Source organism: Hakea prostrata, chromosome 5 (genome assembly GCF_041222555.1).
Source record: "Hakea prostrata isolate BN-2017 chromosome 5, UWA_Hpros_2, whole genome shotgun sequence".
NCBI classification, from domain to species: Eukaryota; Viridiplantae; Streptophyta; class Magnoliopsida; order Proteales; family Proteaceae; genus Hakea; species Hakea prostrata.
The window spans coordinates 15,678,188-15,697,348 of record NC_142604.1 but is presented as its reverse complement, the minus strand read 5'-3'; the positions used below and the strand labels follow the sequence as shown (position 1 = coordinate 15,697,348).

The following is a 19,161-nucleotide window of genomic DNA, read 5'->3' as shown; positions in this document are numbered from 1 at the left end:
ATGAAGAGTAAGTATAAGATTATCCATGGCCGTATCCTCCAGGTAGGTTTGGATGAGCTGTTTGTGGCAGATGCATTTAGTTTTTGATGAATGTAGATTATGGATCTTTTTAGGTGCACTTCTAGCTTGCCACCATGGATCTTCTAGATCCATTAAGGATTGTGAATTCGTTAAGACAGCAATGGCAAGTGGATGCTGCTTTGGGTTGTGGTTCATTTTAATCTTTTGTAAGCAAGTAAATTTATTGAAGGGGAAGATAGGGGAGCTAAATGCTTCCAGAGAAGAAGAAAGAGGCCATTTTGTCTTACATGCTGGAGACAAGGCTGATCTAAAAGGACGAACCTAGCTAGTGCTGAAGGTTTCTGCATTAGTAGAATTCCAAGGTAATTTTATTGCAGTCTTAGCCCAAAAACTTTTGTTGAGGTTTTGATGCCTTGACCTCAGGCTACAATTACGATCTGCTAGTCTTTTTCAAATGATCTGAATCTCTCCATTAATATATGGATGTGCAAAATGTTAAGATGGGAGGACATTAAGACATCTCATAAAGTGGACAAGAGAAGCACATAATGGCATCTTCAGATGCGAGAGACCCGTATTGGCTGCAAACACAAGCCCAGAGCTTCTTCTACTATCAGGATATCTGCAGAAGAGAAAGATTTAGAAGGAACACCAAGAAGGGAAAGGGAACCTGAACATTCCACAAATAACAAACTCGCTTCCCACAAGAGCAGAATTGATAGGAAGGGCAACATCAGAGTTGATTTCACAAAAATCCACTGGAGAAGAGCACCAAGTGACAAAGAAGCACCTAAACATGTATCAATGTGTGTTGTAATTGACCCTTAATAGAGATATTTTCCTCATTGCTTGAAAACAATAACTGGCCTAGTGAACGGTTGCACCAGGGGCCAAATTTCCCCATTGAAGATTTGGTCATTTTTGGAAATCCATTGATACCCACCAGTAGATATGTGAGATTTTATTTCAGTGCAAAGATCCTCTAAAAGTTTTAAAGCCCCCTTTTACCCACCCTTTTTTTTTTTTGTTATTTAGTAGGAATGATGAATGTTATTAGAATGAGAACGGGTGGAGAAACCAAACTGTGAACGCATATAGGTGAAAAAACACAATTAAATTTTTTTTCATGTGATAATAGGGTAGACAGGTAAACCTTGATTACATGGTATGGAAGTTAGTACTTCAGTTGCTGTTAAAGGTGCGAGCAACTTCAAGCTAATACAGATATAGTCCTTTGACTTTCACAAATAATAATGCAATTCCACAGTCGTTCTGAGTTCCAGAAAGCTGTTTTTGACTTGTTAACATCTACCCGTCAAAAGATAATATAGACTTGTCGACAAACAATAGGAGCAAGCGAGAGAAGGGAAAAGCAATTAGAATGAGAGTCCAAGTGGCAAAGACATCCTCAATTTACTAGGAAAGAATACATCTTGGAAACACCAGAATGATCCAAAGGATGTCTACGAGTGAAAGAAGATATATAAATCTAGCTATTACCAAAGTTTCATATATTCTAACTGGTTCATAATTTACAAAGTCTGAGCTTAAACAAAGAGAATTTTGGGTTACATTTCCAAGTGATTAACAAAGAAAAGGTCTACATTTCTAAGTGGAGCAACAGAATTTTGTCTGTCTTCTTCCTCCAAGGCTTCAACCGATTGATCATAGGTTATAATTGCATGATCTCCACACACTGTACACAGACCCAGACCCATGGACCCCAAAGAACAGTTTAATGGTCTTCTGTGGTGTGTTAACACTTAAGCAGTAGTGTGTGGGCGCCATTAAACCTGGTAATCACTAATCAGATAGCAGTCCACCGGTACAAATTCCTGATGAATAAAATGCCAAACGAGATCCGCAGGAAATTCCAGGTTGGGCCATAGGGCCAGGCAATTGGATCTTTCAGATTTTCAACAAATTGGCTAGACTTTCCACATTTAGTATAATCAAAACAAACTGGCATGGTCCTCAGCTCCTACTTTCTCTTTTTCAACCTCAAAATTTAATCAGAGCATAGTGGAAATAGAAATATAAATTTTATTTCTGATTCTGTGGAAATAGTGTAGTTATGTGTCTCCCAGTACATAAAAAATTACATTGTATGAAATGCAACAAATGGGTGGTGATCAGTTACTAATTCTGAAATTGTTCAGCTGTGTAGACCCCCCACTCTCTAGGGTCAGTCAATCAATATTTACAGATAAATGATTGCACACTACGTGGTCAGAGCATCTGGAATGGAGGATGGAGTCCCTAGAATCTGACCACCCACATCAGGAAAATTCTCATGTCCAGGCAAAGTACTAACCTTTCCATTAGCTTCTACTGAGATAGGGTACTGGAGAAGGTGGCCAAACAATGGTTCAAACTTCTCAGCTACATATGCCTCCCAGTTCTGGCTAGCCAACTTATTCACATATTCAACACAATCCAAACTGTGTGGCTCCTCAAAGAGTTCATTCACCATCCCCATGTGCTCAGCCCACAGAGACATCCTATACCCATGTACCTGCACAAACCAAGCAGGAAAATTTACCTTTATTTGGTTACTCTAAATCAATGGCAACATACAGAGAAAAGCAAAAGAAAATTGCTTTTGAATATCACATTTCCATTCAACTCTTGGTGCAACCATGCTTGTGGTGACTCAGACTCAAAGTTAGGCTGTATTTTCGACTCCAGAAATAAGCATGCTAAACACAACAAACAAAACTCAAACAAGATGAAAAAAAGGCTACCAACCTGGCCATGTGGATGTCTCTCCTTAGTCCATGTGTGATGTGGCTGATATGCACCCATTGCTATCTCGGTGTCCCTTGAACCATCCAATGATCTGTCATTGATATTAGAAGATCCTACAATGACATATTCATCATCCACTACCATTCCTTTGGCATGAACATAAATCATAAACCGCCGGTTCTTTTGGGCAGCGGACTCCTGAAAGAACAGCTTTTGAATTTTCATTACACTACAGAATTTATCTATCCACATGAGAAATAATTCTTACAAACATGCATCAGATCCAACTGCTGGCTATTTCCTATTGCATCAATATTCCACAAGAATCTAGGACATGCAGAAATAATAGAATAATATAAAAGGTTAAATGCAAAGACATGTACCAAGTAGTTTTTTTGGTATCTATTTCTCCAGGCAAAGTTTAGTTTGGGGAGGATCAATTGACCATGACTCAAGAGTTTAGTTTAGTGGTAGTGACTCAAAGAGTCAAGTCATACATAAAATGCCAATTAATTTATTGGTTCTTAATGAAAACAATCTATATTTGGTCTTTACAGCTGGCACGTCTCATGTAAAATGTAAGCTCATCAGACCAGATGAAAACTGAGATGTGGGACATTCAGTCATAAAATTTTTGTACAGGAGACAATCATGCATGCTCTTGCAATGACTTTTACCCACAATTAGTTGCTACACAAGCAGAATGAGATGTAGGAAACATGTGGCATGTGACGCTCAGTTTCTGGGAATAACTACCCTTAATCAAAAGAGAGACAACTCCCAGTTTTGTATTGCATGGATACAGAGATGCAACAAGTAAATTTAAGTGGGAGCCGGTTGAATAACATGAATGAAAGAATAAATGAAATACAGGCTGAATGATGGTAATATCATTATGAATCACCCCAAAAGGATTTCTAAGCAAGTCTGAAATCTCTATTTCAAGAATATCAAATTAATCATGAGTGCTTGATAAAAAGTTGGAGCACCATAGCAATGATTGCCTGGACAAATTACAAAAAAAAGCCTTGCAATGAATAGTTGGGCAGGGGTGAGTGTTACAAATCCCATGATTATATACTCCCATAATTCTTAAGACATCTACTAAAAGAAGGCATAGATAAAGCTCAAGTCAGCAAAGGGATCTTAGATGTCACAAATTTATCTGTGTTTAGATAAATTTAAGTCAATACAAGATAAATCAGGGAGAGTTAGTGTTGTGGTGATAATGAAACCTGTAGATTGTGGGTTTAGATCTTGGAAACAGGGTGCAGGTCCAACAAATTTTCCCCTACCAGACCCGGCAGTAGCCGGAGCCTCTTCTGTTGACATTATTTTTGTTCAGGAGTGTATGTCCGACAAGAGTTATTGATAAGTGGACCCATGGTACTAACTAATGATTTGTGAACCACTGGACAGGCTGGATATAATAATTGCAGTCACTACTACAAGTTTCTATTTGTTACACTGTAAGTTGTAACGACTGAAATCAGCAAACATTACACCATAAAGTCAATCAGTTTCTGTATGATTACCGCATCATCGTTAGTAGATGGTTGGCTACTCAGATGTGAAATTCCATCAGGCTCCCGATTACCAAGACAATAGAAATTCAGGTAGTCTCGAGGGTGAGAGTGCTCAAGATGCATGTCTTTTAGCTGACGTGCAATAATTTCATACATCATTTGCATTGTTTGGCTCTGCAAATGCAAAAGAAAAATTAAAATAGCACCTCCATTAATACTTAATGATTGCACGTACTTAAATATATGCCAAATTATTAGTGTTACACCAACCAAACCATACTAAGGTTCTGAAGTGAACAATGGTGATATCATGATTAACAAGAAGTTGTGGCAATAAAATGCTTTGCTGTGTCAATTTCCACTTGGGTAACAGGAGCAGCAATTTTGGATAACTTGACTGTCTTGAGAGTAAATAAAGCCAACAATTATCACTAGACAAGACCATAGTAATTCATAATGACAACAGTGACATGTTTCCTGACTCTGCAATATTGTGACCCTGTAAATGGGCCAAATATATTTATCCCCAATACAAAGTTACTATGGCCAATGCAATAAATAATAACAAACGTGCTCTAGTTACTTGTATTCTGATAAACAAAGTGATAGTGCTTTTGATTTAATTCATTCTGACATATGGGGGCCTACTCGTTGTAATTCTATTTCTAGTCATTGATGGTTTGTAACCTTTGTAGACTATCACGTGTCACTTGGGTAGACCTAATGTGTAACAAGAGTAAAGTCTTCCAGTAACCCAGTTCGACAGTAAGATTCAACACTCCACATTGATAATGGCAAAGAATATATGAAGCACACTTTTCAGGCTACTTGGCAGATCATGGCATTGTCCATCGGACCAGCAGTGTTGACACTCCTGCTCAAAATGACAAAGCTAAAAGGAAAAATCAGCACTGGTTAGAGGATGCCTGTGCCCTGAGGTTCGCTCAAAATGTTCCATCCCAATAATACAGTCATGCTGTCGTCCCCACCATCTATCTGATTAACCGTATGCCTCCCAGCATACTTGACTTTAAGAACCTGAAGCTGTCCTTGGAAAGAATCCTTTTCTGGTTCTCCCTAGAGTGTTTGGCTGTGTCTACTATGCTTGTAATCTATACTGGCAAGCTTGATCCACAAAGCATTTGAAGTATCTCTCTGATAATCTCCTCCCCAGAAGGGCTGCTGCTACTACAATCCACCACTCCGAGTTCTTTCTATCAATGGGTGTCGCATTTCATGAAACCTCATCCTACCATACCTTGACACCTTTTTAGGGGGAGAATAATATTTGAGGTGAAGATATGTTGAACTCTGGTTTCAAGAACTTGGGTGTTCATCCAATAACTCAAGATTAGATGGACAGCAACCAGAGTAGTCACCTACAGAGCAGGCACAGCAGATCAACCAGACATACCAAGAGAGGGGGAGCCGTAGACTCCTGTTAGAGGTACCTTAGAGAAAAATGAACAGCATTCTCTTGGTAACAGCATCTTGAAGTCATATGTTGGCAGATTTCAACAAGAAATCACTACCAAAGCACCTTTACCATTACAAGAATCCTCTCTAGAACCAAAGCCTAGATCTCTACCTGCCACATTTCTCAAAAAGGAATTTTCTCTTGAACAACCTATAGCCCTTCGAGAGGGTGTTAAGAGTTGTAGTTATCCCATATACCATGTTGTCTCCCTTGACTCTCTTTCACCTTTCTATTGTAGTTTCGCGTCTCCCTTTTCTTTTTTATACCCATCCTACAGAAGTGGCAGGAGGCTAATGCAGATCCTATGTGGATGGCAACAATGTCGGAAAAAATTAAAGCACTTAACAAAAAAGGGACTTGGAAGCTCGTTATTCTTCCTCTGAGAAAGAGACTTGTTAGTTGCAGGTGGGTATTCACTAGTGAAGCAGAAAGTGATGGATCTGTAGATTGATATAAGGACAGACTGGTTGCTAAAGGATTCACCCAGACTTTCAGGATTGATTATCAAGACACATTTGCACACATTGTAAAGCTGAACACCATCAGAGTATTACTTGTGTTGAAAGAGGTGAGTGAATCCTGACTTATGTCATTATGACACTGTAGGCCTTTATTTATAACAATAGAATGAAGTGAAGAGTACAAGAATACCCGATCTGGACTAAAAATAATAAAATACCTAAACAAAAGAAAACCACTGTTCTTTGACTTACAACACTCCCCCTCAAGTTGGTGTATAGATGTCTATCAACCCCAACTTGCTAGGAATGCTACTGAATAACTTGACACTCAAGCCCTTGGTGAAGATGTCAGCTCGTTGATTATCAGATGTGATGAATGAAATCTGAATCAACCGAGACTCGACCTTCTCCTTGATAAAATGCTTGGCAATCTCTACCATGTTTGGTCCAGTCATGCTGAATTGGGTTATGTTCTATACTCAGCTGATTTGCTGTCAGAAAATAGTCTCATAAGTCCTTCTAGATCTGCCCCAAGTTCCTGGAGAAGGCCCTTCGACCATAATGCTTCAAAAATGCCTTGAGCTAGAGATCTAAACTTGGCTTTAGCACTGGATCGAGCAACTATTGCTTGTTTCTTGCTCCTCCAAGACACAAGGTTATCCCCTATATAAGCGCAGTAACCAGACGTAGATCTTCTATCATCAGGACATCTTGCCCAATCTGCATCTCCATATGCTTTCACTCTAAGATGCCCATGAGAAGAAATCAAGATGCCCCTCAAGATATGGTATACTACACCTACATGTGAAGAGTAAGGATCATGCATGTATCAACCAAACGGGGCCCTAAAACCCACCGAGATGGGCCACCGAATTTACGCCAGAAAAATGGCATATCTCAACCGAGATCTCGCCATCGTGGTCAAGAGCAAGATCTCCCACCGTGGTTCTGATACCATGTGACAAACTAAAAAAAGAAGAAGAAGAAAAGAAGATCAATTTAGGATATTAAGATACCCTAACCAGAATGGGATATATGTCTAACATTATTATTCTAGCTAATCACAATAAATCTCTCAAGATACAAGTAATTAGTCATATAGCCTTGAAATAAAATAAATTTTACAAGAAACATCAAGATACCACTGCAGAATTAACAGATGAGATATCACTAGGATCATCTGTGTTCCAGTAAAGATACATCATGAGTATACTTACTATATAGTACACATAATTACTACGTCGTACATATACATTATGTATGTGATTTCTACATTGTGTTATGCCCAATATATTGTGATGTGAATGGAACTAATATAAAGGTAAGGGTATTTGTAGAGAGATTCATATTGAAGGATGAAAAAGCAAGGGATTGTGAAAAACAAACCTTTTCGATCAGATATCAGATTACCAGATCCTGATCCAGATATACAAAGAGATATGGATATTGATAATTATCACAAACATTGAATATTAAATCATATTTTGGCTAGTATGTAAAATAAATAGACTGAATAAGGGTAGGGGTATAACAGCGTCTATCCGTTAAGGGCATAACAGTCTGGTCAACCTGCTCACAGCCCTATAAGTGGATATGAGGAATAATGATTACACGAGAAAAGAGACATCTTAGAATTTTAAATAAAAAAAACTAAGTGTATAACTCACCTGCCAAAATAGAATCTCCTGCACAGAAGCAGAACTAGGATCACCCTCAGGCCACATTGGTATAACAATATACACTGCAAATCTTTCTTTAGCTCTTATTTTGCTAGCAATCTTTAATGCCAACTCCATTGGGATCAAATTAAAAGCACCTGATCATAAGAATAAGGCATGACTTCAAAATTCAAATTATCTAAGATAAAAGTTTTAGATTAGTGAACCTCTATCAGGATTAAGAGGCTGGGGGAAGTGCAGTAAGTAACAAAATGACACAATCAAAATAGTTGCAATTGATGTAAGGTGCAAATGGATCCACAAGAATTCAAAACACGGCAGTAAAATCAAGAAGATACAAAATTAGGAACACAGAACAGCAAGAAAAAACAAGAATATGCTTCTACATCAAAAAAATTCAAACACGAAGAATGAAGGCATGGCTTTATACGGATTTTGAGAATTTGAAAAGGCATACTGAGAAGATCATGCCTGGCGAATTGGTCAAGTGCTCAGTTGCTGAATGCTTGGCCAGGGGTTCAAGTCCTGGAAACAAGGGTAGGACCGTGTATATCTGAACCTCCCCAGACCCTACTAAATATGGGAGCTCTGTGCAGTATGCACTGGGTACAAGCTTTTGAAAAGGCATAATGATGTTAGTGAATTTAATATTTGCATAAAACCACATAAATGTGCAAATGCCTTCTTGTTACAGTTCATTGAAAGACTAAAGAAGAAATGGTCACGGAAGCCAGGTCGGTAGGTAATTGCAATAGAATTGAAGCTGTAAACTGAACCAGGGAGCCTGTTGATCATTTAATTGGCACTTTGAAGTCTGAGAAATTGATTCAGCAGCAGTGAAAAACAGAATGATATTAGATATACTGATGGGATACCTGCCATCTGAAAGCCATGAGTGACAAATAAAATGTTATCATTGATTCATTTTAGAGATTGTCTTCCCACTAGTGCAAAATTAGAATAAGGCAGGTCAGGTACTGAAGTTGCATAGGAGTCCCACCACTGGATCATAGCAATATTCAAACAGTTACAACTTGCTTCAACTCTAGGGGACACAATTAACAGTTTTAACATTAATATTTGTAACGAAACCAGAACCTCTATTGAAGATCAATTGAAGACAGAGAAGACAAGAGAGAAAGAAATAAGAAAATGAGAAAAAGAGATGGGAGAGAGGGACGACTCTAGCAAGCCTCTTCCCTTTAGTTCACACTTCATTATTATTGTTACAAGCTTAAGATTAGATCCCAATATCTGATGGGATCCATACTACTAATTTAGGATACATAACAGAATAAAATCCATTTAACATTTATTAGTTCCAGGATTTCCTTTTTGTCTCAGAAACCCCTTGTGGATACTCCAAGGAATAGCTACAATGTTGTTACCTAGGGTCTTGATAGCTTGCTTATATCCTCCAAATGTACTTAGTTTGGTTGCCCTCCCCCCTCCCTCCTTGTACTCTTTACCTTCGGGGTGTTTATAATATATTTTCATATCCATCCAAAAAAAAAAGAAAGATCCAATTTAACTTAAAAAGGAAAGACAATATTCCAACAAATCAGTTTGCTTAGCCACTTGATTTTATATTCTCCATGATCCACTCTCCTTATTTGATTTTATATGCTCCATGATCCATTTCTTTATTTTATTTTATATGCTCCACAATCCACTTTCCTTATTTGAAACATTGAAATGTCAACACCACCCCTCAAGCTGGAGAGTATTAATCACAAACTCCCAGCTTGCGACATCCTTCTACAAAAGTTGGACCAGGTAAACACTTAGAAAATATATCTCCAACTTGTTCAGCATTAGAAACATAGGGTGTAGTAATGACTCCTCTCATAACTGCATCATGCACAAAACGCAGATCTACCTCAATCTATTTGGTTCTCTCATGAAAAACTGGATTACTGGATATGTAGATCATGGCCTGATTAACATAAAACATCTCAACGGGCTCTTCAACCTCAACATTGACTTCCTTCAAGAACGATTTCACCCAAAAAGATCTTTGAGACTGTGTGAGCCATAACCCATACTCTGCCTCAGCACTGACTGAGCCACTATAACCTGCTTCTTACTCCTCCAAGTGATCAAATTCCCTCCAAGAAATGTGCAGTAACCAGTGGTGGATCTCTGATCATTTTGTGATCTCGCTAAATCTGCATCTGAATAAGCACACAATTTCATATGCTCATTTCTTTTGTACACTAGTCCTTTTTCCAGAGCCTTCTTCGGGCACTATAAGATTCGGATCACTATATCCCACTGCGGTTTTTTAGGTGAGAGTATAAATTGGCTAACAACCCCTACAGCATTTGATAAGTCTGGGAGAGTCACAGTGAGGTATATAAGTTTACCTACCAACCGCTTGTATCTTTCAGGATTAGAGAAATTCTCACCGTCATCCTTAGTGAGTTTGAGATGAGGATCCATGGTTGTATCCATTGGTATACACCCAAGCATACTGGTTTTAGTTAACAAGTGCATCACATACTTTTGCTGGGAAAAACTAATACCTTGACTGCTTCATAAAATCTCAATTCCAAGGAAATATTGCAGATGCCCCAAGTCCTTTATCTTAAACTGAATACCAAGAAATGTTTTCACTTCCTTAGTAGCTGAAGTATCACTTCCAAAAACAATTATGTCATCCCTATACACAATTAGTAACATAATTCCAGACTCTGTCTTGTGTAGAAAACAGAGTGATATAGCACAGGGAAAATCCCACTTCAGATAATACGGAACTGAACTTTTCAAACTATGCTCTTGGGGACTGTTTCAGCCCACAGATTGATTTATGAACTCGACATACTTTAGTAGAACTCCCACTTGAGCAACAAATCCAGGAGGCTGCTTAATGTATACCTCTTCAGCCAAATCTCCAAATAGAAAGACATTTTTGACATTTAATTGATGCAGAAGCCATCACAAGTTAGCCACCAAGGACAAAAAATGCGCACTAAATTCAAACGGGCTACTGGAGAGAAGGTTTCCGTTGAAAACATGGACTGAGGTTTTCTAATTAGAATAAGATTATGTTTCCTAATAAATCTAGAGTTTTATTTCTATTTGTTTTATGTTTCCTTTTCCTACTTAGTATAGGGCTTAACTAGGTTGTAACTATAAATACGCTATTGGGGTCTTGTGAATAATATACTTTTGAGGAGCAATTCTTCACATTACAACATGGTATCAAGAGCCTAATTTCAATTAGGGAAGAAAGAGAGAACTAGAAAAACTTTCTCCTTTCTCTTGATTTGCCGCAAAGGTCCGTTATCGCTGCCGCTGTCGCTGCTTCTTTTTTCTTCTTCCGTTGCTGGTGTTCTCACAATACCCATTGTGGCAGCCTGCGATTGACGTCAGTGGAAGATTCATCAATTCTGTTCAGAAGCAAGGATCGATTTAACCAAGAAACTGAACCAGTTGAATCCTTTCCCCGCATCTTCACGTGAGCAGAAACAGCAATATATATAGCAGAAAAGAATCGTAGTGGAATGTTCTGCAACTGCTGACTTTATTAAATTCCTGATTCTGTAATAGCTTCGATCGCTATCGCTTCTGACGTTGCAGGTGCGACAAGCGACAAGAGAATCAAAGAAACATATCGAGGAGATAGTGATTTCTAAAGAATAAGAGACTCAGGAATTCTGTAATCTATTTTTAAGCCAGTTTGACCCAGATTTTTCAACCCTGTTCTTGGAGGTCTTGGGTTGAAACATAACACCGTTGGCTGAGCTTTCGGTCTAAGAGAAAGGAGATGAGAGAGGGGATGCCTTTTGTAAATTCGAATAGTACAGGGACTTTTTCGTAATTTTGAAAAAGTACAGGGACTTTTTCGTATTTTGAAAAAGGGCAAGGACTTTTTTTGTAATTTTGAAAAGTTCAAGGACTTTTTCATAATTTTGAATGATTTATCATTGCAATGATGACTGATCCCATATCTCCTTTATTTGGTACATCTGAAGAGTCTCCCATGTCTTCCATTCATAGGGATCGTGAGTTTTCTGCGCTTCAGATGACCACTGTGAAACTTAATGGGACAAATTATCTTAGATGGTCTCGTTCAGTTTCCTCGCTGTTGGTGCTCGTGGTGTTACTGGCCATCTTGATGGGACTTCTACAAAACCTTCCACACTTGGTATGCAACTTTCCAAGTGGTATACAGATGAAAGCTTGGTCATGGGTTTTCTCATCAACTCCATTGAATCTAGCATAGCAGAGAGTTATCTCCTCCTTCCTGATGCGGCAACTATTTGGAAAGTTACTAAAGATACATACTCCAGAGTCGGCAATGATGCACAGTGCTTTGAAATTAGACGGAAAATCAATTAGTTACAACATAAGGACCTTACTCTTTCTCAGTACTATAACACTCTTCGGGGATATTACCAAACTTTAGATTTCTATGGGAAGTTTACACCGAAGAATGCTGAAGATGCTATTGCCTATTAACAATGGGAAGATAAACATAGAGTTTACGATTTTTTGGCAGGATTGAATATAGAATTTGATCAAATTCGCTCACAGATCCTTTCTAGAGAGCCTTTCCCTTCTCTGGCTCAAGCCTATGCCATGGTAGATATAGAGGACAGTCGAAGGACAGCAATGGTACACACTCAGACATCTGATAGATCTGCATTAGTGGCTGGTTATGGCAATAATAAATCTAGTCCTGGTGTTTTTCGCCCTCCAGTAAAGTGCGAGTATTGTGGAAAAGAGTCTCATACAAATGACAAATGTTGGAAGTTGCATGGACGTCCAACAAATTCCTGTGGAGGAGCTAGGAATGGAATCAAGGGCAACAATCAAACATCTGCAAATCAAGCCAGTTCTGACACCCTGAGTACTCCAACACCTCTTTCCTTAGATGAGCTCTAGCACCTTCGCTAGTTGATGTCCAGACTTGACTCATCTTCTCCAGTACCGATTTCCAGTGCGAGTATAGCCTCTGTTATTGTTCCCTTTGTTGATCCACAATTCCCCATAGGTATTTTTGGTTGTCACAATGTCGATTTGACTTATCCCTCCTGGGTAATCGACTCTGGGGCAACCGACCATATGACATGCTCATCTACTTTGTTTTATACTTATTCATCTGTCCCTATTGCTCAGGATGTTCGAACGGCTGATGGGTCTCTCTCCCCTATCTCTGAAAAGGATCTATTATCTCTTCGTCTTCTCTTACCTTATCTAATGTCATGCATGTTCCTAAGTTTTCGGCTAATCTTTTATCTACTAGTAGCCTTACTCGTGATATGAACTACAAAATAACTTTCTTTCCTTCTCATTGTGTGTTTCAGGACCTGGAAGCGGGGCTTACAATTGGCAGTGGTAGACAGAAAGGGGGACTCTACTTAATGGATGGGTCCCCATCAGCTCTTTCTACGGTTTCTAGTTCCACCTCTCCTGCACTTTTACCTTATTGCAGTGACATAGTCGTCTTGGCCACGTTCCTTTACCTATTTTGTCCAAGTTATTTCCGAATTTGATTAAAAGGTGTAATTTGAATGATTTTTATTGTGAGACATGTATTTTGGCCAAACAGACTAGGCATGTTTACCCTATTTTAGATAATCGTACAAAAATCCCTTTTTAAGTCATTCACTCTGATGTGTGGGGTCCTTCTCGAACCGTGTCTATATCTGGTCATAGATGGTTTGTACCTTTATTGACTGTTGTACTAGGACCACATGGGTTTACTTCACCAAAAAAGTGATGTTTTCTCGTGCTTTCAAAATTTTCATAATATGATTAGGACTTAGTTTGGGGCGACAATCAAAATCCTTCATACGGATAAGGAACTGAGTACTTGGGTGGCGCATTCCCTTCTTACTTAGCAAACCATGGCATTATACACCAAATTAGTTGCGTCGACACTCCACCTTAAAATGGGGTTGCTGAACGCAAGAATAGACATTTACTTGAGGTAGCACGTTCCCTCAGTTTTCTATGCATGTGCCTCTTCGGTTTTGGGGTGAAGTCGTTCTTACTGCGACATATCTAATTAACCGAATGCCTTCCTGAGTCTTAAATCAACGCTGTTCCCTTAAGGTTCTTTTAGGGATAGCAGCCTTTACAGTCTCACCTAAGGTTTTTGGATGTGTTGCCTTTGTTCGGAACCACTATGTTCATGGAAAGTTAGATCCTCGTGGGTTAAAGTGCATTTTCTTGGATTATCCTCCTACACATAAGGGATATAAGTGTTATCATTCTAGAATGTTAGGATGTTAACTTGCTGAGACTCCTATTGAGCCTAACCTACACTTGAAGGCAAAGGAAGGAGAACCAATTGACAAGACAAGGTATCAAAAATTAGGGGAAAGTTGATCTAGGTATAAAAAAATTAGTGGGAAAGTTGATCTATCTATCTCACACTAGACCTGACATCACATTTGTAGTTAGTCTTATTAGCCAGTATATGCATGATCCCTATTCCTCACATTTGGATGCAGTATATCGGATCTTGAGATACTTGAAGACTACTCCAGGAAAAGGAATTTTAATTTCAGCTCATGGACATTTGAAGAATGAGGCATATACAAATGCAGACTGGGCAAGATGTCTAGATGATAAGAGGTCTACCTCTGGGTATTGTGTGTATGTGGGAGGTAACCTTGTGACTTGGAGAAGCAAGAAACAGGCTGTGGTTGCGCGGTCTAGTGCCAAGGCTAAGTTTAGGGCAATTGCTCAAGGCATTTGTGAGGTACTATGGCTTAAAAAGTTGCTTCAAGAGGTTGGGACAGATTTGGAGGTTCCTATACAATTATACTTAGAAGTAAGTCAACAATCAGCATAGCTCATAACCCAATACAACATGATAGGATTAAACATGTGGAGATTGACAGACATTTCATCAAAGAGAAGGTTGAAGCTGGGTTGATCCATATCACCTTTGTTACTTCAAAAGAACAACGGGCTGATGTGCTCACAAAGAGCTTGAGCACGAAGATATTCAATTACATTATGAGCAACTTAGGCATGATAAATATCTATGCTCAAACTTGAGGGGGAGTTTTGAAAACATGGACTGAGGTTTTCTAATTAGAATATGATTATGTTTCCTAATAAGTCTAGAGTTTTATTTTTATTTGTTTTATATTACCTTTTCCTACTTAGTGTAGGGCTTAACTAGGTTGTAACTATAAATACCCTATTGGGGTCTTGTGAATAATATACTTTTGAGGAGCAATTCTTCACATTACAACAGTTTCAAAAGAATTTACACTATAAGTGCGGGTATACCCCTTCGCAATCAATTGTGTTTTAAAGCACTCCATAGAACATCATAATTATATTTAATCACAAATACCCACTGATGTCTAACTAGATCCTTACCTAGATGCATATTTACAAGAGTGTAAGTATTCTTAGAATGTAAAGCCTCAATTTCAGATTCCACCGTAGTTTTCTAACCCAGATGAGTGAGAGCCTCAAAGTATGTAGATGGAATAGTAGCAGAAGACAATGACGTGTCTACAACAATGAGTAGGCAAGTCGGAGGTAGTAACACAATGAGAAATATGATACACAACATTTGACCGTTGAGAAAAAGAACGCTTACCTTTCCTCAAAGCAATGGGAAGATCATCAGGATTATCAGATGCTAGAGGAGGATCTCTAGAAGAAGTGATATTGACGGTTGTACCATTTGAGTATTTTTGTTTCTCTCGCCGATGATAGACTTGCAATGCTGGAAATTGGACTTGCACCTCAGGTCTCCAGAGGGAAGCTCAAAACATTCTGTTGTTTCCTTAGGCACCCCAACCATTCCAGGGTCTCAATTGAAAACGGCACAACCATAACATGTCATCTTCAAAAAACTAGTTAGGATCATAATATGGAGTATCTTCAAAGAAAGTAACATCAGTTGTGACAAACTGATGCATAGTTACAGGTTAAAAAACTTTATATCCTTTTTGAAACTGAGAATAATCTTTAAATATACACTTATGAGCCTTGGCTAAAAACTTGTCTTTTGATTGAGGCAAAACATGTGCATAACATACGCAACCAAACACTTAGGGTGAGATAAAAAATAGGGGTGACTCTGGATAAATAACTAAAAATGGTTTCTCATTTTACAAAATTGAAGATGGCATTCGATTTATCAAAATACATACTGAAAGTATAGCATCACACTGATACTGTTTGGGAACACTCATATGGAGCAAAAGAGACTTTGCTACTTCTAACAGATGCCTATGTTTACGTTTGGCCACACCATTTTGTTGTGGTGTGTATGAACAACTGGATTGATGAAGAATTCCTTTAGTAGAACATAAGTAAAAAATTGCATTTTGCTTATATTCTAAGGTTTTATCAGTAGGAAAAATCTTATTAGAGTATTTAATTGAGTAGAAACATCAACAAAAAAACTATGAATATTTTTAAAACTTCACTCCGATCCTTTATTAGAAACAACCAGGTAAATCTGGAAAAGTCATCCACAAAAATAACCAAACCGATTAGGAATGCAGTAAGGCCTCCAAACATTGGAATGAACTAAAGAAAACACACTTTTACTTCTAGGTTTAATCCTAGCAGTCTAACAATGTTTACCTAACTCACATGCCTCATAATTTATGGAAGTAACATTTTTGCAATCAGGTACTAGTACTACCAACCTAAGCCCTACTAGGAGAAAGTTGTCCCAAACGATAATGCCAATCTAACGGAGACACGTTGTACGCCTCCTAGTAGAAGAATCAATCTTGGTCCAATAGTAGAGCCACCTTTTTCAATTCTCCACCAATCCTCCTTTCGGGAAGAACAAAACAAAACAATGTAAGGCTTTGGCAATACGACTCATATAAATAAGATTAACTAGAAATTTTGGAATATATAAGACAGAGGAAAAGTTCAAATTTGGTAAAGGAGAAAGACTTCCATTATTGACTGTAGATGACTCCTCCCCGTTGGCTATATCAATAGGGGTAGGGTTAGGAAACTTAGAGAATTCTGAAAATAGGGAAGAGGTACTTGTCATATGTTGGGAGGTCCTAGAGTTTAAAATCCAGGAACCAAAAGCATAAGACTCAATAGATATACCTGATTGAGCTAGATTGGAAGTGGATGTACTTTGGCTCTGCTCCAACTGTTGCAGGCACTTTAGGATTTGATTGAGGTCTACACTAGGAGACAAGGGATTTGTGGATGCCACAGGAGTGGACCTAGAAGAATGATCAGTAGGAGTTTCTCGAGTAGATGCTGTCACATTAAAATACTTCTCTGCCCACTCAAGATGGCCATGTTTTTCTCAACAATTTTCTTTAGTGTGATTTGTTTGCCACACTAAAAACACAACCCATTAACTTTTGACAAATTTGGTGGAGGTGTGGGACGTCCTCCTCTTCTTCTTCCTCAGCTAGCATCTCCTCCACGTGATGGATAGGTACCGCAGCCACAACTAGTAACCATGGCTGCATTCTCTTTGCTTCCTTGAGGATTTTTACTTCCACTAATGCGCAACAGTCCATAGAACGCATCATCCAAGGTAGGAATAGCTTTGCATGTTAAAAGTCTGACTTTTTACCTATAGAGAATTATGGGTCTAAACCGACCAAGAATTTTGAGACATAAAATTCAGCCCTCTGTGCCTTTAACATTTCCAGATTAGTGGTGAGAGGCTGATATTGTTGCAACTCTTCAACTAATCCCTTGAAACCACTATAATACTCCATCAACAGATGACCATTTTTAAACTAAACATCTGAATATCTGATCATATGAATCATATACATGCAAAATATTTTTTTCTTAACCAAAAGAATCTTGCAAATCCTCCTAGATCTGCTTGGACTTGTCATAAAAGATAATATTATTAGCAATGGAAGAATTAAACTATTCCAAATCCATCCCTTAATGACAAGTACGGCTCTATGTTTCACGCATGGAAACCGACATTGCATCCTTCAAATCAACAGGATGAACCTCATTTATGTACTTTAATTCACCTTGGGTATGGATAGAGCCGTACTTGCTTTCGCATAGAGAGAATACTTTTATGCTCCTTGCAACTTAATACACATGATTTGGAATGGTATACTTTCCTTGGACATATTCTTTGAAGGATCAGCCACGGCTGAAACGTACACCACAATACTAACTATGGACAAGAACAACTATCATGAACACACAAGATCTAATTGTCTTCTTTGTATTTGACGCATTCTGACAATTAAAACACTTTTGCAACTTGAGGCTGCTGCTGCCACGCACAGACAATCACAAGAGCTACCAAACTCCAATTTGCAGGTAGATCACACCTTCAGTAGTAGGCTCTGACACCATATAACGAAACCAGAACCTCTATTGAAGATCAATCAATGACAGAGAAGAGAGAGAGAGAGAGAGAGAGAGAGAGAGAGAGAGAGAGAGAGATCCCAATATCTGATGGGATCCATACTAGTAATATAACAGAATAAAATCCAAAAAACATAAGATCTAATCTACCTAAAAAAGTAAAAGACAATATTCCACCAAATCAGCCAACTTGACCACTCAATTTTAGTATTCTCCATGATCCACTTTCCTTATTTGATTTTATATGCTCCACAATCCACTTTCTTTATTTGCAACATTGAAACGTCAACACTGTTGTACATAACATCTTTCAGTTGATAAGTGATGCAGACCCAATTTGATGAGGGCTGCTTCTTCCAAGATATTTTAAGAGAACCAACTCACACGGGACTAAGAAAGGGTATCTTGAAATTCTGATTATGGGCTACGGGATGGACAATGGGTATTAACCTCAGCTGGATTTGAACTAATGGCCTCTGAATTTCCTGGTTGTGTTGATTGGAATTAAGTTCTAATGAGGATGATGGGGTGTTAGTTTTGGAGAATTTAGAATGGTGAAATGTAGAGTGGGATGGAGAAGGTTCTTGAGATACGGGGTTGAAAAGTCAAGGGTATGAGGCAAAACTTGGAAGTAATGTATGTAATAATATAAGGTATAATCCCTCAAGTTTGGTTTAGGGAGTACAAAAATTCAAGAGAATATCTATACCTTGAAATTGGATGGTTAGAATAGGGTCAAATTGGGAGCTAAGGTCACTAGGGTTGGTTAGGGCAGATCTAATAGTTAGATTCGTGTATATCTGACCATGAATTTTGGGTGTCTTGGGAACTTCGGAAATTAAAAAAAAAAAAAAGGAAAAAAAAAAATGATAGGACAAAGGCATTGATGTAGTTATGTAGGTTGCCTATAATACCTGAATGGAGCATTGAGAATA

At 38.4% G+C, this 19,161-nt stretch overlaps 1 protein-coding gene across 1 annotated transcript in view; it reads right to left on the bottom strand.

Annotated features, from left to right (window-relative positions):
• Positions 1-2,066: 2,066 nt before the first annotated feature.
• The window catches only part of LOC149015407 (phospholipase D delta-like), a 60,675-nt gene continuing 43,580 nt past the window's right edge, over positions 2,067-19,161 (bottom strand). The window contains exons 7-10 of the mRNA XM_089157014.1: positions 7,901-8,049; positions 4,305-4,469; positions 2,770-2,967; positions 2,067-2,536 (exon numbers count right to left, since the gene is read on the bottom strand). Coding sequence (XP_089013140.1) covers positions 2,243-2,536; positions 2,770-2,967; positions 4,305-4,469; positions 7,901-8,049 — 806 coding nt within the window. The 3' untranslated portion in view covers positions 2,067-2,242. The remainder of the gene's footprint in view (positions 2,537-2,769; positions 2,968-4,304; positions 4,470-7,900; positions 8,050-19,161) is intronic.